This window comes from Mchenga conophoros, linkage group LG16, assembly GCF_057382185.1.
Source record: "Mchenga conophoros isolate Kocher_MC1m ecotype Shallow Benthic linkage group LG16, M_conophoros_male_GT1.1, whole genome shotgun sequence".
Taxonomy (NCBI): Eukaryota; Metazoa; Chordata; class Actinopteri; order Cichliformes; family Cichlidae; genus Mchenga; species Mchenga conophoros.
This window is the reverse complement of record NC_140541.1, coordinates 17,458,128-17,469,077: the sequence shown is the minus strand read 5'-3', so window position 1 is coordinate 17,469,077 and position 10,950 is coordinate 17,458,128. Positions and strand designations below refer to the sequence as shown.

The 10,950-nt window shown below is 40.1% G+C and overlaps 1 protein-coding gene across 1 annotated transcript in view; it reads left to right on the top strand.

The window, feature by feature from the left end:
• cmss1 (cms1 ribosomal small subunit homolog) overlaps positions 1-10,950 on the top strand; it is a 33,429-nt gene that overhangs the window by 20,932 nt on the left and 1,547 nt on the right. Inside the window, exons 2-8 of the mRNA XM_085249570.1 lie at positions 9,210-9,343; positions 9,863-9,934; positions 10,061-10,196; positions 10,293-10,352; positions 10,441-10,543; positions 10,630-10,690; positions 10,788-10,875. Of these exons, the coding sequence (XP_085105696.1) occupies positions 9,210-9,343; positions 9,863-9,934; positions 10,061-10,196; positions 10,293-10,352; positions 10,441-10,543; positions 10,630-10,690; positions 10,788-10,875 (654 nt within the window). The remainder of the gene's footprint in view (positions 1-9,209; positions 9,344-9,862; positions 9,935-10,060; positions 10,197-10,292; positions 10,353-10,440; positions 10,544-10,629; positions 10,691-10,787; positions 10,876-10,950) is intronic.

The following is a 10,950-nucleotide window of genomic DNA, read 5'->3' as shown; positions in this document are numbered from 1 at the left end:
AGCACTGGTACATAAGAGACAAACATTGTGCAAGAAGAAACAAACCAAACAGAAAAAAAGACAACCTTTAACTAGTTCAGACTTTAGCCAATAACATCTTTCAGATACTAAATCACTGTGAGAGTGCTGGCTCACTTAAAGGAAGGTGTCCACATTGAAGTATTTTTCTCTTGCCCTTGGTCTGGAAACAGAGTGAGTGACAATCTCAAATTCTCCCCCCTCCTCTTGATGCCTTCTCTGTATCAATTAGGAAGACAGATGAAGCTGTCTGGGCTGTCGATGCATTTCTTTTGTACTTCCCTTGACATTTAGCTACAGAAAAGGACAATAAAACCTCAGCACAGCTGTTTGGGAGTGTAGATAAAAATTGGAAAGCTGAGTGCTGCAATAAACACAACTACAAAGTTATCATATCCTATTATAATTTGATATTATTTGTCCTGAGGCCCAGATTTGAATGATGGAAGGAATTGAGTTTGTGCACTAAAGGGAAAGTTTATAACTCATCTTGAATAGGTTCAGATAAATGCAGAGGGTCTGATGTGAGTTAGTGAGCTTTGGCACATATTTTCTATGATGGCCTGGGGTCTGTGTTCCTTGGACATGAGCATTAACATATTTCTTGTTCCTTTTGCCGTCCCGTCCTACGGTGCTTTTAATGTGTGCAAGTCGAGTCATGACACGTGCTGCTGTTTCCTTGCCCTTGGCACTCAATTGATTAATAGCGATGGGGCCGGAACGCCTCACTTGCTCTCTCTTGCTCTCACTCTCTTGCTTTCTCACACACACACACACTTACACACACACACGGACACGAGCCAGGCTGTGCTTTCTTTAGTGCCCACACAGTGTCTAGACCAGCACATGCTTACTGATGTCTAAGCACACTCGCACACAATGCCAGGCATGTGAAAATACCTCGGTACTTCAGTTGTGGCTCAGAGCCAAAGTCAGCCTTAATAATGGTTGCCAGGTCTGCCCTGTTGAGGACAGTCTGCTGGCAGGCAAGTTGGCAGCCTCACATGTGGCTGTGCCTCTGTTTGTTTATCCGAACACCACCGGGGGCAACATGCCTGCACCCCTCCTGCCCGCTCCTTTCTACCCAACAGGGCACTGGCTGCCCTCACAATAGACCAGTACCATTTCCTAAAATTAATCTTATTCACAACACCTTGTCCTGGCCACAAGTGGTCACAGGCAGATACAGGCAGTATCTTTGCAGCTAATTTGTCCACAGACCAAAAACAATGACCGTTCACCTGTTCCTTGGTATTATCCAACCAGCTGTGTAATTGGCCTCCAAACTAGAGCTGCATTCACACATGCGGCACAGCCCTGGACTGTTCTAGACATTACCTTGCCGAGGCGAGAAGGAAAATGAGCGAAAGCATGTTCCATTCATGTGTTAAAAATTCCTTAAGGGTGAGGTTTGTCACATATATGCCACTTTTAATGAAGCTTTGAGTGGACTGCTTTAACTTTATTTCAGACACACAGTTTAGTTATTTTTTTTAGCACATCTTTTGAGATTCTGGACATTCATCTTCTTTCCATTTATCTGGAGGCAATTTGTCATGTCTGTCTCATGCCTGTACCCTGATCATTTTTCAGTAAAAGTCACAGGTATTTGTTTGTTGGATTAAAAATATGGTTTTCGGTGTTAAGATTCATTACTGCCCCATTTCTGTATATGGAGAGGGGTTTGTTACCCAGACCGAGGATGAGTGCTGCATGAGAAGCAACAAATTGTCTGTTCTCTAACCTTTTCTCTGGCTGGTGACTCTTAACTTAAGTTGCTTTAGTGGTCACAGTTAAAAACATCCATTTTTACCCTGCACAGTCATATTGAGCAGCTAGTTTTACAGACAGCTCTTTTATAATGGAACCCTACATGGCTACAGTTTTTGGCAATACAACCTGGTCCGTAGCCCCCGGGTAATTTAATTTTCACGCCCTTGCTTCAGCTGCTCACTCTCACCAGTTAGCTCACATCCATTTTATATCCACCTGTCATGGGAGGCTGGATCAGTCTGAGTGCTGGAGTCCTCTTTGGCCTTCAGTTTTCAGGGTCAAGCTGGCACAGCACTCTATAATTCATATTCGGTATGGTTGGTGTGTGTTTTGGCTAGAGCACAGTACTTCAAGAGTGGTATAACTGAGAAATTATACATTTTGCAAGCCAGCTAGATGGAGGGGTGCAGAGTGCTGAAGAGTCTGTAAATCAGTTTCGTCACAAGTAATGCAACTGTTGTGCTTTATGATTATGAGTGTGGTTAGGCTACATATGCTAAATGTTTTAAGCATGAAGGGCGTTTAATGTTTTGTTTTGTGACTGATTTGAATTACTGTTAATTTAAAATGCTTTTGGACATAAGCCTTATCATAGTTCTTCACTTTTATATACATTTTGTGCCATTTGATATCACATACCTATCTGACTGCATTTAAGTCAGTTTAATTATTGTGATGCTGGTCAACTAAAGTGAGAGAGTGTAGTAGACCCTTCTAGGGCCATGAGGTAATGCAGCACTGTGCTGTGAGTTCACATTTTACACTTACTATCCTAAATAATGTTAATGGTGTTAGTCTTCTTTCCAAATCGTTGTTTTGAGTTGTGTTGCTTTATGGTTTAGCTTTTGTGGGTGGTCTTCTTACATAACAGTAAACGATCAATAAATCAAATGGTAACCATAATTGCGGAGAGCAAAACAACAGCCATTTAGTAGCCAGTGGTTTCATAAAATACAGTGTACATTATTTAGTTGTGACGTAAACCGTGTCCTTCTGGAGTCATTTTTGTTCAACGAGACTCTGTGGTAGTGCAGGATTGTTCAGACAGACAGACAGCCCCCTACCCTCATTCTGAGATCAGATGCTAGATTCCTCGTGCACCGAATCAGTATTTTATTAATATATATGGTGATTATTAATATCGAATAAATGTAAAGATCGCCCTTGTGATACCGGCCACTGAGGTATCTAGAAGCAATAAATGATTTTTAACTAAGTACAGTACCAGTATAGGTTGCAGTATGTGGTCCTGGTTCAAAAGAGGTTTTCTCATTTGGTTCTCGTAAAAGCTTAAAAGCTTTGCCTTATTTACATACCCTTCCTATCTCTGATTAGCAATATCCTCTGGAGCTACAATCACTCTCTGCCAGCCAGGACTGGCTTCACTGAAACACGTGCACGTTGGTCTTTCAGAATAACTTTGAACATTAAACTACACAGATCAGTCAGTCAATTGCTAGCACTGAAAATGAAGCCTCGCTGACATGAGGTAATTAAACATTTTTCATGACTGACCACTCTTCTAGGACAAGAGACAGTAGAGGTCAGAGTAAAGACTCTTTAATGAATTAGACACTTGATTTTTTTTTTTCTGTAATTGAGTCAGATAAGACATGACAGTGATCGTTCCTACACACACAAACACACATATCCCACATACTGGTGACCGAGTTCTCTTAACATTAAGGCTGGTTTTATGTAAAGGTCAAGTCGAGCTGCCTTGAATGCTGGTGAACATCTGTTCCCTCTGAAGGCAATAAATACCAGATTGTGTGTGGGTGTAGCTGTTCTTTCATTTACTGATCCAGATTTCGTGAGCTAGTGTGGGTGTGTGTGTGGGTGGGGGGGGGGTTGTGAAGCATGTCTTGCTTTGTAGACCTAAACAACTGTAAAAATTTCTGGAGAATTTATCTTTGTCAACCTCACTGTGCACCCATTACTGCTCCTCCTGGCGATATTTAATTCCTGCCACTGACAAAAGGTTAAATGTACTAACAAACCCCTTCGAGACATATGTCCACATGTTTTAGTTAGTTCTACAATCCAATCTTTTACTTGCAAACAAAATGTCAGCGTGTACCCAAACGTTCGAGTGTTGGGATAATGCACTGATTGAACAGGCCAGAAGTGTTTGAGGCAGAACACCAGTCCCTGTTCGGTATTTGCTGTCTTTGACCAGTCCACTTCATTTTTAGCCTTCTGTCTAAAGTCCCCATTGATTTAATGGTAACATATATTTAAATTGTGGCTTTAAAGAGGAAGTTGTTGGCTTTCAAAACCAATAACTGCTGTGCCCGCTCACCCACCGAACCACACAACTCCCAACACCTAACAAGCAGCCTTGAAATAACTTATTGATCACTTCAACATGTCCCGAATTGATTTCATGGAAAGTGTCTTATTGTTTTTATAGAAACATGAACATTACAAGAAAATTGCCCCAAAGTGTCTTTGGTGGTGGGGATGGAAGTTCTACTGTGTAATGGAAGTATTGGGTTTGGAGTATGGTGAAAAGAGTAAATACTTTGGATTATGAAGAGGGATCAGACAAAGTGCTGTTTTTATTCAAACATATAAAAACTGAGCATTTTAAACTGAGCATTTCTGGGTTCATGGCCAACTCGGTTTTATGCAGTTCTGTTGGCGGGGTGCTTTACTTGAGTAACAGTAATTCTGGGTGCCATTTGTCTGGAATTGAAACAATCAACTGTTTCCTGGAGCTAGTCAATTGATCCTCAGCCAGCGCCATTGACCACCCTTTAAGACCAGTCATCCATATTGATCGGGCATTAAAGATTACCAGGCAGCCCCATTTCCCCTGCATGTGATTCTGCTCCACAGGCATTAGCTTTCACTGATCTCTGGTTATGTGAGCTGTAACCTTACTGTGCTCCATTCATCTGAAAGCATGCGTTTTAATCGTTACTCCGCCATATTGTTTGACTGTGGCAAGAAGGCAATTGAGAGTTGGGGGTTCCTCAAGATAATTACCTCTTTCAGATGATGATTGAGACTGAGAGGGGTTTTTTTCTCCTCACTCATTTTATAGGAAGTTTTATATTCAATAATCATTTTTGTACTGATCTGGTGTAGATGGAAGTGGCCTCACAGTCTCCCTTCATTCACTGAGTTCACTTGAGGTATATATTCCTTTCCAGGATCTTTTCTTGAACTGAGTTTAAGAATTTCATGTGACCATGAAATTAATTTATGTAGACCACTAAATTTTATGTCCGACATCTTTTTCTAAGTTGTTTCATTTGGAAACAATCTATGAATTCAATATTACTCCTAACTTTTTCCTAACATTTGACGAACTCATCTGCACCGTAAATGACAAGTTTTGACACCTCAATGTATATCAATAAAGACCTTGTTTGACAACTATTGGAACAGGTTCCAGGTTTTTCCAAGGGTATCCCTAATAACTAACAGACTTAAAAACTCCTTTGTCCCACACGCCATCAAACTGTTTAACTCCTCTCTGGAGGGGAGAGGGAAGGGAAACAGGAGGACAAAGGAGGGGGGAACAACTAAGCTGTAGTGCCTCTTCACCTCACTGTACAATACCTTGTGCAATACTCTTTGTAAATAGTCAACAGTGCAATAGACTCAATACTTGAAATGTGCAATTCACTTGTATTTTTATTTTTTATTCCTATTTATTCTATTTATCCCCTTCGTATATTTTATTTATATTGTCTCTGTATTTATGTGTGTGTGTGTATGTGTGTGTGTGTGTGTGTGTGTGTGTGTGTGTGTGTGTGTGTATATATATGTGTGTGTGTGTGTGTATATATATATATATATATATATATATATATATATATATATATATATATATATATATATATATATATATATATAAATAACAATTCTGTAACTGTAACTTCGGTCGTTGCTGTGCTTTTTTTGGAAATCGAATTTCCCAGAGGAACCCACCCGAGGGATTAATAAAGTTCTATCTTATCTTATCTTATCTTATCTTAATAAACTGTATAGTCAGAGATCACCCTCACTAAATTTTGATACACACCCAGTCATTTTGTTCTGAAAGCAGGCCTGAAATATGACAGAAACAGCTCAGTTTAAAAAAGAGAAATAAGGGTTACCTATAGTAAGCATTCAAAGGGGGAAAGAGTTAAGGTACTGAATTAAGTTTTTTTTTTAGTGTAGTCTGTGAAAACCAGTGCACTATAAAGATGGGAAATATTACCTAAACACTTTGAGTGCTCTGAAGAAGCTAGCTAATTTTCAACTTTCTGATAACAACCTCAACATGTCCTTGTGTTAGCTGTCATACTTCATCTTGCATTTCATTAAGGATGAATTGAAATGTAGAAATGTCATCATGCGAAAGAAAAAAATGTTAAAGCGATAAATACGAGAGAGAGAGAGAAAATGTTAAAAGTACAGGATGAGCCAGAACAGAAATTACTGCATGGTTGGCTTTTTGTAAATACTAATGTTTGTTGGATTAGGAAATTGTTTTTTCTTTTTAGTTTTTTGTATAGGTTTTTTTTTTTTTCATGAATATGTCAGAACTATTTTGCTCATTTATGGGTTTGGTTAACTTCTAGCATCGATAATAAGTAGCTACATTTTTTAAGTAAATTTAAGCACATAAATCCTGTTTGTGGACGGCGCAAATATTCGGAAATAATAGCAATTGAAAAGCAATATAATTACAAGATTTGTTTTCACAAGATGAACAAAATTTGAAAAGTTTGAAAATGTTCATCATCAGTTCCTGAAGCAGAAACAAATATGCACGCATAATTTTCTGAATGACTTTGACCAGCGACAAAATTATTGAAAACATGGTCAGGGCATCTCCACAAGTGCTACCAAAATTAATACAACTGATGACAGAGGCTCAAGGTTTCAAAATATGTGTAGGAAGAGAAGGCTGGCTGTGATATAAAGGTCACACAGAGCATCATAGTTTTCACCCACAGAATGCACAGAGTACTCTTGTTGGCTGTCACCAACCACCTCAGTTGCTTTAAGTGGACATGCAAGTGTCAGATTTGAACAATATAATGATCTACGTGATGTTTTGCTGAAGACCTTGGGTCATGTTACTTTGACATACATCTCCCACATGAAAATTGTAGGCCATGAACTAGTCTTCATGGTGACGGTATATCCTGTTTGTTTTGACATAACAAAGAATTCAAGAAGTTGACTCAGCTTCCACATCCCTCAGATCTCAGTTCGATCACACCATCTTGAGGCTCTGTCCTAGTACTTACAAGGATCTTCTGCTAAAGTCCTGGCAGCTGATACTTGAGGACATTATCAGAGGTCTTATGGTATCCATGCCTCGGTGGATCGGGGGTATTGCAGTGGCACAAGGGGGACCTACTTAAGCTGCAGCTGGTTTCAATGGTGTGTTTTGTAGCTCAGTTTAGCTGCCGTGCTTTAGGGCTCAATAGTTATTACATTCACCTTAGACATGAAGCCAGGAAGAGATACAAACCAGTCTCAGGTGACCACAAGCTAGTGTACTTCTAGTCCCCCTCCTAACTAACCCAGTGCCAGATTCAGATTGCTGTTAGCTGTACCAAAAGGAAGTAAAGCACTTACTTGTTATGGGACAGGTAGAGCGTCCCCTTTTCATATATAGGCCTGGATTTTGCTGTAATTATGGTCCATTTACATCCAGCATCTTGTCATAAAGGCTTCCTTGCCTCTGTAATTAACTTTGCCTTTAATTGTCTTTCCCCTCATCCTCCGGCATTGTCCTTACAACCGTCCAGTGCAAGTGTGAGAACAGGGTGAGAGCCAAGAAGAGTAGGATGGGGAATGATTGGCTTGGTCCATTAATAGTGGGAGTGGTCTTTCAGATGGAGGAGTGCATTGCTGGACAGATGAATGCACAAAACAAGGATGAATGAAGGTCTTGTGAGGGATAACATGTAAATGGGTGTGGTGTTTGAATGATTGAGAGAGACCCTTGAGAGAAAGGGAGAGCAAGATGGATCAATGATGCCGTGTAGAGTTTCCTTTTTAAAGGATCCTTGAAAATATTTAGTTGTATTTAAAACACACACACAGTAGTGAGGAAGGAGTTAATGGTAACCACTGCAAAATTGATTGTAAAATGGGAAATCAGAGAACAAGGCAGAAAATTTGGTCAACTGTTCGCGTGCGGTGTGGCTTTTGTCAGTTCTCGTGGCCCGGAGCAGAAACCCGCTGTGGCAGATCAGAGACATGCTCAAGTGTCTCAGCCGTATTATATGAGCATATCCACACGCCCCTTCTTTCATTTCAGCTTCAAAGAGCATTGTAGCTCCGAATTGGTAAAAGTTGTAATGCTTAAAAATCTGTAACCTTGGCAACAAATTCAATGTGTTTTCTGTAAATGCCTCATTATAAAAGCCTCCCAGCAGCAATGAAGAGAATGAACAGTCAACATAAATGTATATATCAAGTAAAGAAAATATACATTGGATAGCAAGCTCTGTTATTTCCTTTGAATCCTTTACATATGTGAAGCACCTTGAACCCAGTAGAAGATGACAAGATGCAAGTACATATACTGGTTAGTGCTGGAAAATGCTGACCATAGTTCCACAAACTGTCCAATGAAAAATCACTTTGAGGTCAGCTTACATACACACCAGAGTTCTCGTTTTCACGTTAATGGTAAAAGGAGTTTTGATGGTAATGATCAGGATTTGGCAGAGGTAGCATGTGCCTTATTTATTATCCACACAGTCCGAGCGATGTGAAGTTTTCAGTAATGAAACACTGCCATGTAAAAGCTTTGGCTCAAAAAAAGTCTTCGATATTACAGAGCCACAGGAAGAAGTGCAATGGCACCAGTGTGATAAAACAGCACATTTAAGATAGACACTGCAGGAAAATGCTCTGATTTACTACTGATTTCACTCCAACAGCTGTTTTAAAGGCTTTTCACCAAGAAACCAGAAATGCCAAAAGATCTAAGCGTGACCCGTAGCATGAGATGTGAGGAATGCACAGAGAAGTGGTAGCAACAGGGAGGCTAAATATAACCAGATGCGTTGTTTGAGATCTGCTGCATTGTTGTTACCTCAGGTAGCATTTAGATGTGTAGTTCTGACTGAAACGTGCACTCGCAGCCACATCTGATGAATAACCCAAAGACTTGAACACACTTTGCAGCTCACTGGCCCAAGGATCAAACTAAACAAGCGTGGTGTTGGCCCTTCTTAGCAATTTTCTTCTTGTCATAGTGTGCACAGTTACAAATTAACCCATAAAACCAAAACTTGTAAAGAGCAATTTGCAAATCCTTCGCATTAAATGTGCCCATTTTACTCTGCTGACAGTGTCTCTCCTGTTCCTCACCTGAACTAAATATAGTTTGAGGTGTGGACGCATTTGCTCTTTTGCCAGTTTAATGAGGAAATTCTCCCTCTGTTTCCCAGATGCATCTGAGGTGGAGGAGGAGGAGACGGAACAAAAGAAAAAGCCAGCAGAAAAAACAAAGACTAAACCGGAGAAGAGGAAGATTGTAACAGAGAAGCCTGCTAAAGCCAAGAAGAAGAAAAATAATGAGCAGGTTGTTATGTCCTTTCTCTACAAAGGCTGCCTATTTGATGTTTTTACAGTATAGTGTGTAAGAAAATGTATCATATTAATAGGGCAAAAGACTGAGCCTGTCCTTGTCATTTTGTAGTCAACCAGTTCACAGGCACAAATGGTCATTTCAACAGTCGTTGGCAAGGAAGAAGAAAGAAGTCAGGATAGATGAATGGAACACCTTCAAAATAAATGTCCACCACATACTTATACATACACCCTCATTCTTTGAGACAGTGAATAAACCAGAGTGTTAAAAACAATTATCATAGTAACTGATGACGGAAATTGAAATCCTTTGATTTTTTTCCTAGCATTTGGACATTTTGATGTACTTTTAATGTAATATAATATAATTTGACACATTTAAATTTTATTATAAAATGTGCTCTTTACATCGGAGGATTATTAGGTTTTATTTTAATTTGTATTTAGAATTTCAAATGTTCATTAACATAAATTGCCTGAATTGTGTTTTCTGCATGTACTGTTGTCACAGAACGAGCAGATGATCCCTCCAAGGAAGGAGACTCAGGATGAAAAGTCTGCTAAACCCCCCAAAAAGAGGAAGGTGGGAGTGGCGACACCTGGTGTTGCAAATATCAACTACAACAGTGTGCACTGGCTAAAGTGGCGCTATCATTTGGCTGCTTCTGGGGTTCTTACTTGTGTGTTTGTTTGTTTTTTTTTGTTTTAGAAAAAGAAAACAATAACAGATGTCTTGGCCACCTCTGAGCCAAAACCAGGCTGTCCAGCTGACCTGCAGGATCTGGTTACGCAGTACTTTAAAGACAAGCGGTCTGTAATCGAGCAGGAGGAGCTCAAAGTGCAGGGTGAGTCAAGGCAAATCACCCTAAGCTTGCACATTCAGTCGATATCTGCTGAAATGTTGACTCACAGAGATCAGCGTGTCCTCTCCCATCCTCCAGACTCCTTTTTCCTGTCCAGTAATGACTTGACACACACCCTCTCTTCTTATCTAAAACAGAGTGAGTGCCGTTGCAAACTTTGACCAAGTCTTCCATTAGATTCCACTTATAAACACCCATCACTTTAATTGCTCTGTTTTCCTCTTAGTTGCTCCCAAGTGGGCAAAGATTCAAAAGCAGCACACGGAAAAAAGTTCTGTGGTTCTGCTTGTCGTCGGCAGCTCTGCTCTCCGAACCATCGAGCTCATTAAGTAAGTGACAGACCACTGATGTTTGTCGTGTTTCTCCAGTTACCACTTTCAAATTAACGTGACGGGAATGTTTGTGTCATCCACAGGCAGCTGACTAGTTTCAAGGGTGAAGCCAAAGCTGTGAAGCTTTTTGCGAAACATATCAAGGTAGTGGAGATGACTGTTAATCACAGGCGGTGTGTAGATTGTGAACTGTGAATGATTTCATAGAATGATTGTCTGTGTCATTTTTTTTTTTGCATAGATAGAAGAGCAGGTGAAGCTGCTGCAGAAAGGCATCTACCACATAGGAGTGGGGACACCAGGGAGGATCAGCGCTCTCGTTGAGAGAGGTGTGTGTTTGTGATCGGCCTCTTTCGTTTAACTTCAAAGCTTTTGAAGTCTTCTCACTCTGATTTGGTTCCCCA